We start from the raw sequence: 19,281 nt of genomic DNA, 5'->3' as shown, positions 1-19,281 counted from the left end.
TGTGATACTCCCCTCAGTGTGAAAATATGAGAGCTAAACAAATAACTCGCAGGAAAGATGTGTCTATCTGATAATTGCTGAAACTATTATTCTCAGATATGTGTTGGTAACCTCTATGACTTAAAATGAAGGTTGTAGTGTGAGGGGGGAAGGGGACGATATAGAGACCAAGGAATATCTTTTCTTAAATCTCTGCTTTGAATGTGGAAGGAAGGACACATGCTGGCAGTGTAACAATGGTAAATAGTCCAAAAAACATAACATCTGTAAGTGAATTGAGTCTGATAAAATCTTTTGTCCTACAGAAGAGACTATTTGATTTTACTTTGAGCTTGCAGATATTGTTTGTATGTATCATAATTGTCACATGAATTAAAATTGTTTACCCTTAGATTTCTTGTTATTCAGTTATATAGCTAAAGAGTAACACTGTTTGATTTAAAGTAATAGGGCATTAATTGTCCACTTTTGTGCTTGTTAGAGTTACATTTGGAGCTTTCACTTGATGATGATTTCACTATTTCAATGTAAACAACTGTCGTCTTTATTTTTACTACATACTTTGGAACAAGGAGATAAGTTCAAGAATTATTCACTTTGGATAGGAGCTTTAGAAATATGTACCGTCAAACACAAACCAACTGCGTGGTTTACAAACATGTGACCACTTTTGTGCACTTGAAACTGCAGATACTGCAGTGCTTTAAGAAATTCAAAATTGGATCATCCCAGATAAATATGTGAGAGGTTGGCAGGAGAGAGAGAGGGAACAGAAGAGACGAAATTCAGTGGTTTCTTTTAGAAATTCACATCCATTTTATGTTCGTAGATGCCTGTTATTGGACCATGGGATTCACTTGTGGGGTTGCTGGATAATCATTTAACTAAATTTGTTATTTTACTCACACACATAAGAATTTGGAGTTACAAATAATGTGAGCGTTTTTCTTTGTCTGTAAATGTCAGCGTGCTTTGAATTTTATTAGGCACCCTTTCACGTTTTATGGTGTCTGCTGTTCCTTGTAGAATCAGTTACCTTCAGTTAAGATGACACTGTCATTTTGTATATGTCCAGCATTCACTGAAAATACACACATCAGTACACTGCACCTCCTATGTCTGTCACTAGCATTTTGTTTTATATTCGTATTTTTGCATGCAATTACAACACATTCAAACAATTCTTCTCATGCTCTTTTGTAACTGGGAAGGTCCCTTCAGCAAAGTCATCAGCAATTGGCCTTCATTCATATCCAACAGAGTAAGGGCTCCAGCAATAATAATTACAGTGTAACTGAAATGTTTAATGTTATCCATACTTCCTTCTCTCTGTTGTACCTGTTCTAACACCAATACTTCTCTTCAGTATTGGAAGTTACTGCACTACAGCTTAATGACTGGGGTGAGGGAGAGTGCGACACCACAAATTGAAAGGTACACGTCCTAATCCCCATTTAGTCACAGTTGTTTCTGGAAATGAATGTGACTTTCAGAGAAGTTGCACAGTAGTTAAGGTTCCACATTACACAATACGTTCACCACCTATAGCTGGCTGAATTAATCCATTCTTGAGTCGGTGGAGTGCCAGGGTGTACCACAGCCAGTAGGGTACTGCTTAGTAAAGCACTGTAATACTCAAATGCAACTTTCAGTTAATGAAATTTATTTGGCTTTAATAACTTCTGCCCTTGTAGCTGATGATTGTATTCAGTGCACTTTTTAAAATGTGTACAATGTACCTTCCTTCCTAATTGATGTGGTATGAGATTAGTAAGTGTTTCATTGTGCAGCTCATGTAATGTTAGGATTCCTATCAGTAACATGTGTGTTATGCAGAAGGTTTTATACAATTACTGTATTTAATTTGGTGTGATTTTCAAGAATGTATAGTAATTCACTGCAAGTTGTTTTGCTGCTGCCACCCCTCCTCTCTCTCTCTCTCTCTCTCTCTCTCTCTCTCTCTCTCTCTCTCTCTCTCTCTGTCTACATTTCAGTCATTCCTGATCCAAAATGTTAAGAAACTGATGCCACTGCTGTAATACCTTCAAATTGCTTTATCTAATGATAATTTCACTTTGTCTGAATTGTACTTAAACCTGTAATATAAAACCCTAAGATCAATAATGCTTTGGATTACAAATGAAATTTTGCATTGCACATACAACAGTACATTCATAAATTACCTTGACTTTTGCTTTGCACATCTTTATGGAATACATTTAGATTGATTATGGGTTGTTCTTGAAGATTTATCCTTGCCCTTTGAGTTGCAACCATATTTTTCAAAACTTGCTTTTTGTGGAATGTGATAATGGGTCTCCCTTTTCCTTAGAGTAAATCATCAAAGTGTTATTCATTTGACATTTGTTTCATCAGTTACTCTGCATTTCAATGTACCAAATAATATAACATGCAAAAGAAGTATTGAGAAACAAGATAATAAGGGTTTTGCCAGAAAGAAATTTCTATAAATGTATATTAAAGAATGTTCCCTGTTAAATAAGGAAGTGTGTGCCCATCTATTTTCATAACCATTAATTAATAGCAGGCTGATATATTCCAGTGAAATATCCTAAAGTTGCTTGACTTTTGACTTTATTGCAAATATCAGTGACGTGAATTCTCCTTATATTTCAGTTTTCTGTCAACCACCTAAATCCTCAGGCTCACAGCCCCAACACACTCAGCCTCAAAGGTGCCCACAATTTACAGAGTTGTCAGGAGGCTTTCGAAGAAGCAACTGAGAGCAGACCTACACCTGAAAGGTAACATGGAAATTCCAGCAAGTGCAGATTTAACATTTTAAAATGTAAGAACAGTGCTTGTATTTTCCTAATTTTCTTCCCAACTTCACCCCATTAACTGTTTAATAACTATTACTGTGGAAATGCACCTGAAGAAGATGAGTTATTGTGGAAATATTGGAAATACTGTTGAAAAACTGTTGCAAAACTTTCAGAATTCTGCAGTAGCAGACTGAAACCCTGTAAAGCCATAAGTGGAAAATTTTGTCCTTTAAATAATTGATACAGGCTATGGACCCATATTGAAAGAAGAAACATTTAAGATGTATTGCAGGACATCCGACAAACTGAGAAAACCCCAAAGAACTGAAGTGCGCATAAATTCAAATATTTCAGAAGAAAGAGAATGAGTCAGATATAAAAAATTACGGAGTAATCTCATTACTCTCTCTCTGCTACAAAATTCCTCTAAATCTCCACTGAAGAGGCTTGAAGTATAAACAGATGATTTTATTGCAGAATATAAGGAATGATACCAAAAAGCAGATCCTCTGTAGAACAAATTCCACAGCTTAAACTTATTATTACAATAATTGTATCTGTTGTCTTAAGAAAAGTGTTGGGTCCATAGAAGGACTGACAGGCATAATACAACATCATAAGCAAAATTGTTGAAAGAACTTTCTGTGCCATAAAAATAGAAGGATGGATACTGTTCTTTGTAGTTCAGGATAAAGGGACTACAAAATAGCAAAATTAATTTAAGGGTATAACTATTCACAGATGTCTCCAAAACAAAATTTGTCTACATTGCTTATCATTTGTTGATGGCATCACCATCCTCTCCAAAAATAGGAAAGAATCAATTCATCCTATAGAGAAATTATACAAATTAGGGGCAAAAAGTAGACACCCAGACTTCATAGAAGTTACTGTGCATGTATGGTCCCACACCGAGACTCAACAATTCACCATTATTTATTAGGTACAGGGAAAGTTTTCCAAGTGGACATACTGGAAGACTTAGATATTTAGGTAAGATTATTGAATCAGCCTGGCAAAATAGACACACTAACGAAGAAAGAATTGCAAGTTACAAAGAGCACACAAACTCACTTGAGATAGGTCTGATATAAAAAATCTGTCTTAGAAGGCAAAGCTATGACGTAACATAGTTGTTAAAGCAGAAGGGTTTTAAGCATTTTAAACTACAATCCTTTGTGGCAGCTCTTGAATCAAACACATTGAGAAGCAAGGAAGATAAATTATGTAGAAAATCCTACCACCAAAACATGAAAATTGAATTTGTATAAAGTAGAAATCTAAGGAAATTTATCAAGTTTCTGAAAATATGACGGATACAATCAGTAACTAACAATTACAGTTTTGTGATCACGAAGACTGAATAGCAACAGCCTCACAAATAAAATTCTGAACTCAGCTTTAGCAGTAGGAAAATAGGAACTATTGGCTAGCAGAAGCTCATGGTGACTTAAAGCAGTTCAGGATATATAAAAAAATTTTCACAGTAGAGTGAAACTTATAATTATAATAACAAATTTGTTAAGAAGCTCATGGCAAGCTACAGAATAGACATAACAACGGAAGAAGAAACACACTAAATGTGTTTAGAGTGATTGGGAAGAATAGAAGGTAAAACAAAAAGCTATTGTACTAGACAGACCTCTGTGAATATATCATACTACTGTGTAGCATGACAGCTGGGAGACTTGTATGGTTCGCCAGTGCGTCCTTCCATAATTGTCCTGATAAGCGAAAAAATTTCTGTGAAATGCTAGAACCTTGACAGCTAGCTTCTCATTTTAGTTGTTAATGGTAATGACAAATTGCTGCTGCCACTAGCCAAAAGTTACATTTATGAGGTGCTTACAGATTATATCTCCTCCAGTTTATTTTCTCACAAACTAATCACCTAAAAACCGAGGAACTTCTCGGTGTAATATCTCTGCAGCCATACCACATTATTCACTACCTCAGTGCCATCATTCTGTAGCCCCTGCAAAACCACTAGCCAAAAGTTACATTTATGAGGTGCTTACAGATTATATCTCCTCCAGTTTATTTTCTCACAAACTAATCACCTAAAAACCGAGGAACTTCTCAGTGTAATATCTCTGCAGCCATACCACATTATTCACTACCTCAGTGCCATCATTCTGTAGCCCCTGCAAAACCACTAGCCAAAAGTTACATTTATGAGGTGCTTACAGATTATATCTCCTCCAGTTTATTTTCTCACAAACTAATCACCTAAAAACCGAGGAACTTCTCAGTGTAATATCTCTGCAGCCATACCACATTATTCACTACCTCAGTGCCATCATTCTGTAGCCCCTGCAAAACCACTAGCCAAAAGTTACATTTATGAGGTGCTTACAGATTATATCTCCTCCAGTTTATTTTCTCACAAACTAATCACCTAAAAACCGAGGAACTTCTCAGTGTAATATCTCTGCAGCCATACCACATTATTCACTACCTCAGTGCCATCATTCTGTAGCCCCTGCAAAACTCTTGTCTAGGAGTCTGATTTGACCACTGGAAAATCTCTGATGAAGTAGCAGCACTTCTAGTGAATGAGCGATCACAGTGAATGTCTTTCATTGTTGGCCGGGGCCAAAAGTCACTAGAGCTAGTTTAGCTGAGTATGGAGCATGAGAAATCATTTCAAAGGTATTGTCATGAAGAAAATGCAGCATCTCGTTCACCCGATGAGCTGGTGTGTTGTCATGGTGAAGGAGCACAGATGGCAGTGTTTTACAAGGTTTCAGGTCTTCATGCAGGATTGTGTGCACAGATCCTGTCGAAATGCCAACTTTGGAGGCAGTGTGTTCCACTGAAAATCCCACTTAAGTGCCTGGTAGAGGGTTCTTCGAACTATCACCAGACTACTACTCTATGGTTCCACTCTCTGAGAATGTCAGAAAAATGAACACTTAACTCTTTCAGTATGAACTCTGATTTATTTTATTACAGTGATCATTTCTCCCTATGTAGGTTGGCAGCAATAAAATATTTTTGCATCCAAAGGAGGAAATTGTTGACTGAAATTTCATGAAAAGATTTCAGCACTGTGGAAAACACCTTTGTTTTAATGATTGCCACCCAAATCACTTACATTATTCATGGCTCTCTCCCCTAGATTTTGCGATAATACAGAACAAGCATCCCTTGTTTGGACTTTTTCCATGTCTTCCGTCAATCCTATATGGTAAGAATTCTGTACTGCACAGCAACACTTTAGCAGAGGACAGACAAGCATAGTTTACAGTCTCTTTAGTAGACCTAAACATTCTGCCAATAAAACACAGTCTTTGATTTAATTTCTCCACAACACTATCCATATGATCGTTCCAACTTGTAATTGTTGTTTGTAATTGTAATTTCTAGGTAATTAGTCGAATTGACAGCCTTTAAATTTGCATGATTTATCGTGGAATCGAAATTTAACAATTTTCTTTTTGCACGCATCTGGATGATTTCACACTTGTCATTATTGATAGACAATTGCCATTTTTTGCACCATATATATTCTTGTGATGACTTTACGAGACAGTAAATGGCAGAATCATCTTGCAAACAATCTAAGAGGGCTGCTCAGGTTCTCCCCTAAGTCATTCACATAAATTAGAAACCACAGATGACCTTTAACACTTATTAGGGGAACACCAGATATCACTTAAAATTTTATTCAATAATTTTCTGTCAGTTACTATGAACTGATAGGATATTGTGAATCCAATAGCACAACTGATATGATACTCTGTAGTCATGTAATTTGATCTGAAGTATTGTGATACAGTGTCTAAAGTCATTTGGAAATCTAGACATATGAAATGAATTTGCGATCCCCTGTCAATAGCACTTATTACTTTGTCAAGTAAAGAGCTAGTTGTGCTTCACAAGAATGATATTTTTTGAATTCGTACTGACTATCTGTCAGTAGACGATTTCTTTGGAGGTAATTCATGATGTTTGATCGTAGTATACATTCCCAAATACTACTACAAATTGAAGTCATAAGGGTCTGTAATTCATTGGATTGCTCCTATTTCCTTTCTTGAGTACTGATGTGACCTGTGCCACTTTCCAATGTTTAGGTATGGATCTATTGTCTAGTGAGTGGTTGCATATGATCGCTAAGTATGGGGCTATTATTTCAGTGTATTCTGAAAGGAATCAAATATGTATACTGTCTGGACGTGTTGGTAGCTGTTCTTGATTCAAATTCTGCAAGCTTTATCACCTTTGGAGAGGGAATTTCAATAAGCTGTGTTTAGCGACTCTGCTTTACTTGCTCTATCATTGGCAATATTACCATTGATATCGCATAGTGAAGACATTGATTATGTCTTGTCAGAGAGATAACAACAGTTCCTGTCAGAATACCAAAGTTAAGCGTTGTTGGGCTTGGGTAGCCCCTGTATGGATGACCATCCATGTCTGCTGAGTACTCTTGCCAATTATGGTGCATTCTGCCCTTACGAGACCAGTTGATTGACGAAGTAGCAGATCCGGTCAGGAAAACTGACAACAACCAGAAGAGCAGTGTGCTGACCACATGCCCCTCTCTATCTGCATTTAGTGATGTCTGTCAGCTGAGGATGACATGGCCTTCAGAGTCCAATCAAAACCACCTCATAGTCACTAATCCCTGTATCAGTCAAGATGCTCCCATTTGCTCACTCTCACAGCAGCTGCTAGAGTTCTGTTTCCCACACAGTGCCGCCATCTCATTCACAATGAGTGCGTGCGTATTTAAAAACAAACCACATGTTTCTATCTTTTTCCAGTCGTGAGGGAAAAAAACTGGAAGTGTTGTAACTTGAATGTAATTATTGACGGTCCCCTGACAATGTTGTTATTGTGGTCTTCAGTCCTGAGACTGGTTTGATGCAGCTCTCCATGCTACCCTATCCTGTGCAAGTTTCTTCATCTCCCAGTACCTACTGCAACCTACATCCTTCTGAATCTGCTTAGTGTATGCATCTCTTGGTCTCCCCCTACGATTTTTACCCTCCACGCTGCCCTCCAATACTAAATTGGTGATCCCTTGATGCCTCAGAACATGTCCTACCAACCGATCCCTTCTTCTGGTCAAGTTGTGCCACAAACTCCTCTTCTCCCCAATCCTATTCAGTACCTCCTCATTAGTTATGTGGTCTACCCATCTAATCTTCAGCATTCTTCTGTAGCACCACATTTCGAAAGCTTCTATTCTCTTCTTGTCCAAACCATTTATCGTCCATGTTTCACTTCCATACATGGCTACACTCCATACAAATACTTTCCTTGCCATTGCCAGTCTACATTTTATATCCTCTCTACTTCGACCATCATCAGTTATTTTGCTCCCCAAATAGCAAAACTCCTTTACTACTTTAAGTGTCTCATTTCCTAATCTAATACCCTCAACATCACCCGACTTAATTCGACTACATTCCATTATCCTCTTTTTGCTTTTGTTGATGTTCATCTTATATCCTCCCTTCAAGACACCATCCATTCCATTCAACTGCTCTTCCAAGTCCTTTGCTGTCTCTGACAGAATTACAATGTCATCGGCGAACCTCAAAGTTTTTATTTCTTCTCCATGGATTTTAATACCTACTCCAAATTTTTCTTTTGTTTCCTTTACTGCTTGCTCAATATACAGATTGAATAACATCGGGGAGTGGTTACAACCCTGTCTTACTCCCTTCCCAACCACTGCTTCCCTTTCATGTCCCTCGACTCTTATAACTGCCATCTGGTTTCTGTACAAATTGTAAATAGCCTTTCGCTCCCTGTATTTTACCCCTGCCACCTTTAGAATTTGAAAGAAAGTATTCCAGTCAACATTGTCAAAAGCTTTCTCTAAGTCTACAAATGCTAGAAACGTAGGTTTGCCTTTCCTTAATCTTTCTTCTAAGATAAGTCGTAAGGTCAGTATTGCCTCACGTGTCCCCTGACAATAACAGTCAGGAATTTGTGACTATAAAGATTCCTCTGACAGGCAAACTATAATTTGATAATGATTATTTGTGATTAGTTAAAATTGGTATGATATACCAATTGCACTGTCCAAATAAATTTCATGGGCCAGCTCAGTTTCAACATGTTTCCCTCCTGACCTAAGTTCCACAGCTTCTCTTGCTATAATATTGCTCTAACACATGCAAGAATAAAGATGTAGTAGAGAATTTCCTCCCAACAGAGGATGACACACCAAAGTATCCCTGTTTTATGTATACAACCTTTCAAAGTACTTTCAAAAATGGTGTGAATTACAGGAAAATGTAAATGGTTGGTAATTATTATTTAAGTGCAGTGTAATATAATTAAACTCTTGTTACTTGAGCCCATATAGGCAGAAAACTATTTACCGTAAGGATACCAAACTTAATAGGAATTATGTTCAGACTGTACACTGCAGGATTTGTGTTGTTAATAGTTCTGCTAAAGGCATTGTGACGTAGGTTTAGAACACAAACATCGTTGTGGATGACATTGCAGTCAGTCAACATGGGTCTGGATAAAGTGAGCAGGGCTTTAGTCATGAAGCTGTTTTATCAAAATGACAACAATGGTGCTTCTGCCCTTTGCCAGTATTAACACATTAAAGGAATATGGAGGGGTCTGAAGTTCGAATGGGAATTGTTCTTGGGAAATGCTGATGACCAGTTTTGCCACAAATTGTTGAGAGTTACTGTTGCCATGGCGGAAAATGCTGGATGCAGTATGTGATCTTCAAGCAGTGCACAAGCTGTGTCACAACAGCCGAATGTTCCATGATCCACTGTTCAAAAAGTGCCACAAACAATTGTGAAATGGTATCTGTACTGTGGTTCAGGGCTGTCGTGGATACAGATGGTCATCACATTGAGCAACATTTGTAACCAGGAATGTAAGCGTGCTACGCAGTTAGCAAATGTTACTCTCTCTTATGGAAATAATTTTTTTTCATTGATTTATTTGTTATTTCTCTTCCACATGTTGTTACAAATATTTCTACATAGATTCATTGTCCTAAGATTACTAATTTTTCAATGAAGCCCTCTCAAGTAGCAAAAGTGTTGTTATAACCACCCTGTACATACCTCTTAAAACAGCAATTATTAATTTGATTGTAGCATACTGATCTTAAATGTGAATCAATTGGTATTACAGAAGTTTTACTTTTCATAAACAAATTCTTAGTTAATACTTTCCTTACCAAAAAATCCAGAATTATAATTTGTCTGTTTTCTTGTATCTGGTTTTATAGTACATAAATAAAAATGAAAGCTTTGAAGTTTATATTAACATTTTAGTATGGGTCAGAAAGCAATTACAAGATCTAGATGTATGTTATAAACATACATATGGCATCAAACTATAAACAAGAAGTATATTAAACTTCAGATCGTAAAACTTGCTACTTCGAACACTAATTTTTAAAAAAAAAATTGCTAAGAACATGATTGACATGGCAAAAGGTGATGTTGGGTGATTGAATAAGGTGGCAGACTGTATGAGAGAATTGTTTTCCATAAATATATACTTCTATTGGACATAATTCAGAGCAAATTGTGCAGCTAAATTTTAACTGTACTGTCAAGTCCCGTCTAAACCAACACCTTAGAAACCAGGGTGTAAGCATTCCAAAAGAAGTGCCAAATGTGTTTAAAAATTATGATTGTATTTAAATATGGTTGTTACATATTTCACTCACAACTGTTTAAAGCTCACTATTCGATGCAACCTAAGCATCACCTTGGAGCCCTCTACGTATTCTGAAAAAAGAAAATTTATTCCATACATCACTTGATAATGCCCTCCTGCAGATCAAAGTTAATGTTTTCATATATAATTGTATGAAACTATTTTGTATGTTATCCATAAGGGGCAATATCATAGCTCTCATTTATTGTTGCCCACTTTCTATCCATTTGGACTCATACTGAAGGTCTGCAGCTCATGGTCTCGCAGTTGTGTTCTCTCTTCCCGAGCACAGGGTCCCGGATTCGGTTCCCGGTGGGGTCAGGTATTTTCACCTGCCTCAAGATGACTGGGTGTTTGTGTTGCCCTCATCATTCATGAATGTGGTGAGTTTGGACTGAGCAAAGATTTGGAATTTGTACGGGCGCTGATAACCGCACAGTTGAGTGCCCCACAAACCAATCATTATCATCATCATCATCATCATCATCATACTGAAGCTCAGCCCAACCCATCACTTCATTCAGTATCGTAACTACACACCGGATAGTTATTGTGAATTTAACTGTGTTAGGATGTCAGGCACTACTGGCATGAATTATTCTGACTTTTTACAATTTGTTGTGCTTGAGAAGTAAGGAATCAACAGCTCAAGAAATTTAATTGCATAATCTTTGTAAACACGACCTTACTAGCAACATTTTACATCAGTTGCATAACTTTGATTGTTTCTCCGCATTAACGTTTCATGAAATGTAAACAGCCTGAAATGTGTAATTGTGATAATGCAAAAGCGGATGCAAATTAGCTTTGTTAACACAGAAAATTTGAAGGGACTGATTAAAAATATTGTTAACTGTGGGGAAAGATTAAATCCAGGAATATATCAAGGGAGCTGAACTGTATTTACAGTGACTCTAATTTCACACACAACTTTACATCCAATGTAAGTACATCAGATACCAAACATACAGACTGTGGATTAACTGCTGAGTACCTCTCGAAGAAGAGCTTACCAACAGTAACCTGGCTGACCTAACATAAGAATGTGTCTTTGTAACAAAATTTGGACAAGATGCTTTTTCTCCTTTTTTTGTAATGTCCACTTTGTTATAGGGATGATACACTCGTAGAATAAGAAAAGTAAGTCTTAGCATTGTAATGTTGGTAAAGTTAAGAAAAGTCCATTACTGTCAGTGGTTTCATAAGCTGCATGCCGAAATATACAATAAATTTAATCATGAACATTAATTCACTGTTTCCTTCTCCTTATCTAGGAAGGTGCTCAGTTTATCATCTGTAGCACTGCACCGCGCTGCCCGTCCCAGAAGTGGGAAGTTGGGTGTAGTCCTGAAACCTTTTCCTCGGTCTGGTTATATAGTTCGCAAACCAAAGTCGTCAACAACACTGTCTGAACTGCAAACCTCAAGTGATGATGCTAATACGGAATGTGACTCCTACGATGATGAAATGAAGATTCCAGCAAATAACGAGAGACGTATAAATGACAGTAGACTGTGTTCTTCCATATGCATTCAGGATTCTTGAAACCAAGTGTTTCTTGAAGTTTATTAACTGTTACAGGATCTTCTGAAAGGTTTTATGCTGTGAGAATGTCATTTTTGATACAAGAATTTTTTTATAATGATGTTATGGGAAAATCACACATTCCAGGTCGTAACAGATAATTGTGTCATGTTCCTGTGTTTGTGGAGAATATTGTGGGCATCTTGTGTGTAAATTGTTTTGTATGACTTTTGAAGTGCTGATACATGTGAGATTACTAAATGCCGTTGATAGTTGATTTCAGAATAACCTTTTTGTACAGTAATATACATAAAAGATTTGTTACAAAGTAATGGAAGAATTTCAGTTATTGCCATTGCTTCCATGTCATGGCACTGTTTGTAAAGAAATTAGGTTTTATAAATGCAGAATTTGACAAGCACACAGTTATTAATATAAAAATCCATGCTATATAATTGACAATAATTCATACGTTTTTGTTCTAATTGTGGTTCAGTATTGATACACCAGATGAAATTGTTCTTCCTGCTTTGTCTTGTTGATTTTGACACGTCAAATTTGTCTTTGTTTTCAGTGTTCTGAGTTCCTTCGTTGATTGTTTGTTAAAAGACAATGCTAATTCTTAAAAAAAGAAGTTATTGTCTCCAGAACTGTTCCAAACAAACCACTAGTATTTGTGTTATTGAGAAACTTAAAAGTTTTTCAAAATTTACTATTGGTAATAACTATAGTATTTTGTTCCAATGCTTCTTTTAGACTGCATTTCTTGATAAATTTTAATGCATTTTATTTTTTTCACATCCTGCATATCTTTTACCACAGTAAATTTAATTTGAATAAAAAAACTGTTCTTTTTTTAGCTGTATTTGTTTGCATTTTGTTGTTGAAGTGAGATGTTTTTGCGATGTCGTCACAAGTGTTTTTTACAGTTTCTGGTGCTGGCCGCTCTAGAGTGTTGCTAAGAAGAAAAAACCTAGGGGGACGTAAATTGCCTGCCTAATTTGAAACTATCTCCAAGGCGAGAGAGAGAAAAGAGCTAATAAAGAACGGAATAGAAAAACAATTTATCTGTGGTGTCAAATATAATGACTGCATTTGTAATCGTAGTTTAAAGGAGAAGAGGGGGAAAACAACAGTGTCCAAATTTTTTTTCAACGTGTACCTCACCGTAATGTAGAGTTTGTTAGAGGCTCTCTTTTTGGGGGAGGGGGAAGAACAATAAATTCAACAGAACAAATATCATTAAAGAATCTTTCACAAGCTATTGTTTTGGGTCGTATACTCTTTGGTCCACATTAAGGAATGTGACCACATGTCAAAAGCCTGAAAGATCACATTTCGCATTGCGGAACACTGAGATATGCAGGAATTGTGTCCATGAGGTTTTGGTAGGTATCAGCAGGGATGTGTAGCCATGCTGACTTCAGTGCCATGGGCAGCTGTAAAAGGTTTCTCTATTAAGGATCTGTGGTGGAAACAGCCCAATTAAGGTGGTCCTACAGATTCTCTGCCAGTTTTTTTAGTAGCCAGTGAAGTACAATAAACTCATCCTCATGCTTTTCGAACCACACACGTAAACTGCAAGCTGTGTGACATATTGCATTGTCCAACTGGCAGATGCCATTGTGCTGAGGAAAAACAAATTACTAGCAGGAGTGGACATGGTTTCCAAGGATAGATGCAACTTATGTTGGTCCATTGTGCCTTCCAGAATGATGAGAACCCAGGGAATGCCCACTGGACTGGACCCTTCTGATAATTGTGGCAAGGATGGCCATCTGCCTGACAGAACATAAAAAGTTTTATCTGAAAAGGCCACCCAGTGGACATGCAGTTGAGGTATTGGCTTGCAGATTCCAGCCTTCATCACAGTGAACAGCTGTTGCATAGGTGCATGAACAAGGTGCCTTCTGTGAAGGCCCACATGCGGCAACATTTACTGTACACTCATTGAGGAGATACTGTTGGTAACCTCTGGGCAGTCAGTCAGTCAGTTAGTTATCAGTTGCCTATTTGCCCATAGTAGTTGACGTTCACCCCTGTCATCTATGGTCCATGTTAACCACGTTTAACTTGGTGCCGGGTTTGGATAGTGCCATTTTATCATGCACAGTATACTTTAGCCACAGCAGTACGTGAACAGTTTACAGACTTGACAGTTTTATAAGTGCTTCCACCCTTTGCCCGAAAGCCAGTGATGATGCCTTTTTAGAATCAAATCAATTGCTCTGTCTTCACAGTACAACACCCGCACTGTTTTCCCTTCCCCCTACACACATTATATACTCTCCTCTGGTGGTGCTGCCACCTGCTGCCTGTTAGTGGTTGTTGCACATTGTCATCGAGCATAGGAAGTGGTCACATTAATGTGACTTGAGCATGTATTAATGACATTTATGTTATACCTGCTAACTTTACTGAACCGTCAGTTTAATAAGTTGTGATTATAAAATAAAAGAACGAAGAGAAGCCAACCTCGGGGAAGATTAGTTGGTGTTCCAGGGAAATGTAAGAACACTTGAGGCAATACTGATTGTATGGCTTATCTTGGAAGACAGATTTAAGAAAGATAAAACTGTTTATAGCATTTGTGGACTTAGAAAGCTTTTGACAGTGTTTCCTGAAATGTACTCTTTGTAATTGTTAACATAGTAGTAGTGAAATACAAGGAGCAAAAAGTTAACTTACACATAAAGCAGGCTCAGTTATAAGAGTTGATGAGCATAAAAGGACAGCAATAGTTTAGAAGGGAGTGAGACGGGATGGTAGTCTCTCCCCAATGTTATTCAATCTCTACACTGAGCAAGCAGTAAAGGAAATCACGGAGAAATTTGGAGAGGGAATTAAAGTTGAGGGAGACGTAATAAAAAGTTTGCTATGACATCGCAATTCTGCCAGGCAGCAAAGGTCTTGGTAGAGCATATGAATAAAATGGATAAGTTTTGGAAAGCGGTTATAAGATGAATATCAAAAAGTGTAACACAGGGGTAGTGGAATGTGGTCAAATTAGGGGAGGCTGATAGAATTCAATTTGGAAATGAAGACACCACAAGTAGTCACTGTATTTTGCTGTTTGGATAGCAAAAAGTTGACAGACTGACTCTAAGAAGAAAAGTGTTTCCTAAAAAGAGAAATTTATTTACATCATATATAAATTTAAGTGTTAGTAACTATCCTCTGAAAGTATTTGTCTGAAGGGTAGCTTTGTATAGAACTCAAACATAGATCGTAAGCAGTTGAAGAGAAGAAGAGACTAGAAGTTTTTAAAATGTGTTGCTACCAAATAATGTTCAAAATTGGCTGGGTAGATTGAATAGCAAATGATTGAAGTATATAATGAAACTGGGGTGAAAAGAAATCTGTGGCACAACTTGACTAAAAGAAAGGATTCGTTGGTAGGACACATCCCGCGAGACATCAAGGGATTGTCAGTTCACTAATTGGGGGGGGGGGGGGGGGGGGCAGAGAGGGGGACAGAGTTCTGGGAGTAAGGTCGGCATTACAATAGTGTATTTCTTTGTCAAAGTTGATATGTCAAATATTTATGTGAAAGAAATTTGATGGTATAATACAGAACTTTGTCAAATCTCACCTGTTGTAAAAGAAATGTGATCAAATGTAGAGCCTCACCGCAGATTTGATCATAAGTCATTCATCTTCTGTTCACTGCAATGTGAAATGTAACCGCTTGGAGCATGCTTATTAATTGTATGTTGATGGGTACGTGGAATTTGCTGCAAACAACTTCATGTCTACAGTCACCGCTACAGCTGTCCACATCTACATGTGGAAACACCCAGAAGCTTTTCAGTAAGCCAGAATAGAGAATTTGTTCACACTCTAAAATGGAAAAATTCTTTCCTAGCTTGCCTTTCTACTTTGTCTATTTTTGAACTCTGGCTGCCACAAGTTAAAAAGTGCTTCATCTGTTTCGTACTTTTTATTAATTTTGTAGTTGTTGGAACACTATTTTCAGTAATTAAATTATTCAAAAATAAAAATAGTTCTTATTCCACAAATTCCCTCTTCAGTGCGTTATAAATCACATCACACCTTTATTGAATTATTTTAGTTAACGTGCAATGTGATATTTGAGTGCTGTGTTGTAAAATAGAGTAGCTCTCTCCTGTATCAAGAAATCGCAGTGTCACAGTTTGCCTGTCTTCTGCACATATAGCATTTCTCAAGAGAGTATTCTGTCTTGTAATATGAGAAGACACTTTATTGAGCAAACACTGAAACACATTCTCAAACATTCGTAACTAATTTTATATACAGGGCTGAGAAAAATTGTCACGGAATTTTAACCCTAGATAGCTGATGACAGTAGCAACCAAAATTACTAATGTTGTTTAGGTTGACAATGCACAATTTTTAAACTAAGGAAACTTAGCGCTACGTGTTCCAATTGGCCGCGAGATTTCCCTTTTGCTGGATGCTCTGGACAACGCATGATTGCGAATGCTCTGCCTGCCGGAGATCGCGATGTATCAGAGGTGGCCTGCATGCTCGGTGGAAGTGTGCCAGCCTTCCACTTTGGGGGCTTGAGGGGGCGAATCCACCGGGGTCCCAGCACATCCATTGTATTTTCATGGTAAGACGTACCAGGAACAACTTGTCAACAGCTGTTAGTTCACATACAGAAAGCATTTTACAAACTGTGTCAGCCCTGAAGAGGGCCTTTTTTGTAGGCAGATGCTCAGACTGGCAACCCTCTGACACGATACAGGTTTGGTAACGTTGAACAGTGCTTTGCTGAGATCTTTCAAAGATTCCTGACATTGCCTTGATGTGACTGGCAGCATGTTGAATGCAATCCATTAATTCCTCTTAGTTTCTAGGTGGTTTACGTCGGGGTGGGTGAACTAGAATTGAAGAATCCCCACAGGGAAAAGTCCAGTGGTGTGAGGTCTGATGGTCGCAGGGGCCATGTCCTACAAGCATCTCTGCCAATTATCCAGCCATCGAAAAATTCATTTAAATATCCGCGCTCAGCACGACTGTTGTGTGCAGGCGCCCCATCATGCTGCAACCACATGAATAACTGTATGTCCAGGGGAACATCTTCCAGTGGACCAGGTAGTTTCTTGCAAAAAGTGAAGGTAAGTCAAGGAGGTAGATGGACCGGCCCAATCAGATGGTCACTCACAGTGCCTGCCCAAATGTTGAGCGAAAATCGTTCCTGGTGTCCGTGGAAGTATGTGACATGAGGATTTCCCTGTGATGTGTGAGGATTTCCCCTTTCCCAGTAATGAAAGTTCCGATTGTAGTAACTGCCATCTGGATGGAAGATGCACTCGTTGGTAAACAACACAATGGCAGGGAAGTCGGGATCTCATTCAACACGTTGCAGAAACCACCGGCAAAACAGTAGCCTGTCTTCATAGTCTGCCACAGGATTTAGGTCTTAAACTGGGTGGAAACTAAATGGGTGCTGGCTGTTATCACTCAAAACCTCCCAGACTAACTGATGAGTGACACCTATGTCATGTCCAAACACTCGAGTACTTGTCGTAGGTGCTTCCTCGAAGCGCTAGAGAACAGTCTCTTCAAATGCAGCATCCCGTCATATTCGAGGTCTTCCAGCATCACCAGAATATCCCGCTAATATGCTTGTTTCGCCAAGTCACCGGTCAATTGCTGTAAACGTTTGCGGGTGTGGGTGGTGTCTTTGTGGGTACTCTTCTCATACAACCATCAAGCTTCGTGCACATTACCGTCAGCTAGTCCATAAACAAAAACCATATCTCATTGTTCCTCAAATGAATACTGTGCCACCATGCTTACTGTATGAATAAATCACAGGTGATGTGTGTGTGAAATCACAGGTGGTTTTTTGTGTGTGTGTGTGTGTGTGTGTGTGTGTGTGTGTGTGTGTGTGTGTGTGTGTGTGCGTGCGTGCGTGCGTGCGTGCGTGCGTGCGCTCTGAAGCAAAGCTTATGTGTGAATGCCTCTGACGTGAGGTTGAGACAAACAGCAAGACCTATTCGACACGTGCTTATCACATTGGGGCAGTGACAGGGCGAGGGACATTTGTGTGTGTGGGTGTGTGCCAACAATCATAGCACTGCTCGTCAATTGACAAACACCAACAGGGCAATCCCATGACCAATCGGAGCATGTGGTGCGAAGTTTCCGTAGTTTAAAAATGCTGTGTTGTTGACCTACGCAAAATTAGTAATTTTGGTTCCTACTGGCATCAGCTACCCAGGGTTAAAATTTCGTGACACAATTTTTCTCCATCTGCAGCTCTCGTAACAAATTTCGAAGAATGCTTTTATCATCTCAACGTAATGCCTATGGCTTCATCCAAGTGTCAGTGTCGTCATAACTGCCATCTGCGTCACATCTGCTGTGCAGCAAGCTACGTTAATTTAAGTATTAACTGTACTTTTCTTACTTGTCACTTCTTCTTCCATGTGTTTTTGCTTTTAGGAAGCTTTAATTTTCGAGTGCTAGTAACAGTGTTCCATAGATTTCGTGTTTGTTTTGAATACAGTTAGAGAGAGTCCCTTTAGTCAGCCATAGTGCCAGTAGTGCTAGTGTTCGTTTTGAATACAGTCCGGAGACAGGTAGTGCTACCTTCATTGTTTTCAACAAGAAGTGTCTAGTAACGACAGTTTAGTCAGCTATCAGCCGCCTTTAGTGAATTAGCATTCTAGTTAAAAGTCAGTAAATTGATTTCTTAGGATGGATAGGGTGTGTGACTGCTGTGTACGGACGCAGGAGGAGCTGGCCACTGTTCGCGAACAGCTGAATGTGTTGATGGCCACGGTCAGCCGTCTTCAGACTGCTGCCTCGGAGTGTAGCGGCAGTGGGGAGTCTGGTGCGTCGCATGGTACACCCCAGGTGTTACATGCTTCACCCACGGTGATGTCGAGACATCTTCGTGGGTACCAGGCGCGGTTGGGCCACCCTCTCCCCAAGGGGAGTGGCAGGTTCAGCGGCGCACGAGGCGGAGGGTCAATGTGGAGGCTGGCCGTGTGGCATCGCCCGCTCTGCCTGTGAGTGGACATCTGGCCACTCCTTCAGCAAGGTCCGAGCAGGCACACGGGGGGAGGGGGGGGGGGTTTATTAGTGATTGGGAGCTCTAACATTAGGCAGGTGATGGAGCCCTTTAGGGAAATAGCGGAAAGGTCAGGGAAGGAGGCCAGTGTTCACTCTGTCTGCTTGCCGGGGGGTCTCATCCGAGTTGTGGAGGAGGCCCTGCCAGCAGCGATAGAGAGTACTGGGTGCACCCGACTGCAAATGGTTGCTCATGTCGGCACCAATGACTCAAGCCGTCTGGGTTCAGAGGTAATCCTCAGTT

General features: G+C 39.0%; 1 protein-coding gene across 5 annotated transcripts in view; it reads left to right on the top strand.

Moving 5' to 3' along the window:
* The window catches only part of LOC126236172 (tubulin monoglutamylase TTLL4-like), a 257,463-nt gene extending 244,686 nt beyond the window's left edge, over window positions 1-12,777 (top strand). For 3 of the 5 annotated variants that reach the window (XM_049945267.1, XM_049945269.1, XM_049945268.1), the window contains exons 17-18: window positions 2,638-2,765; window positions 11,723-12,777. In XM_049945267.1, the coding sequence (XP_049801224.1) occupies window positions 2,638-2,765; window positions 11,723-11,993 (399 nt within the window). In that variant the 3' untranslated portion in view covers window positions 11,994-12,777. Of the gene's footprint in view, window positions 1-2,637; window positions 2,767-11,722 lie in introns of those variants that run through there. The other 2 variants (XM_049945270.1, XR_007544877.1) reach the window with 2 other exon arrangements.
* The last annotated feature ends 6,504 nt before the right edge of the window (window positions 12,778-19,281 follow it).

Source organism: Schistocerca nitens, chromosome 2, assembly GCF_023898315.1.
Source record: "Schistocerca nitens isolate TAMUIC-IGC-003100 chromosome 2, iqSchNite1.1, whole genome shotgun sequence".
NCBI lineage: Eukaryota > Metazoa > Arthropoda > Insecta > Orthoptera > Acrididae > Schistocerca > Schistocerca nitens.
The sequence above is the reverse complement of the archived record's forward strand: the minus strand, read 5'-3'. Positions and strand labels throughout refer to the sequence as shown.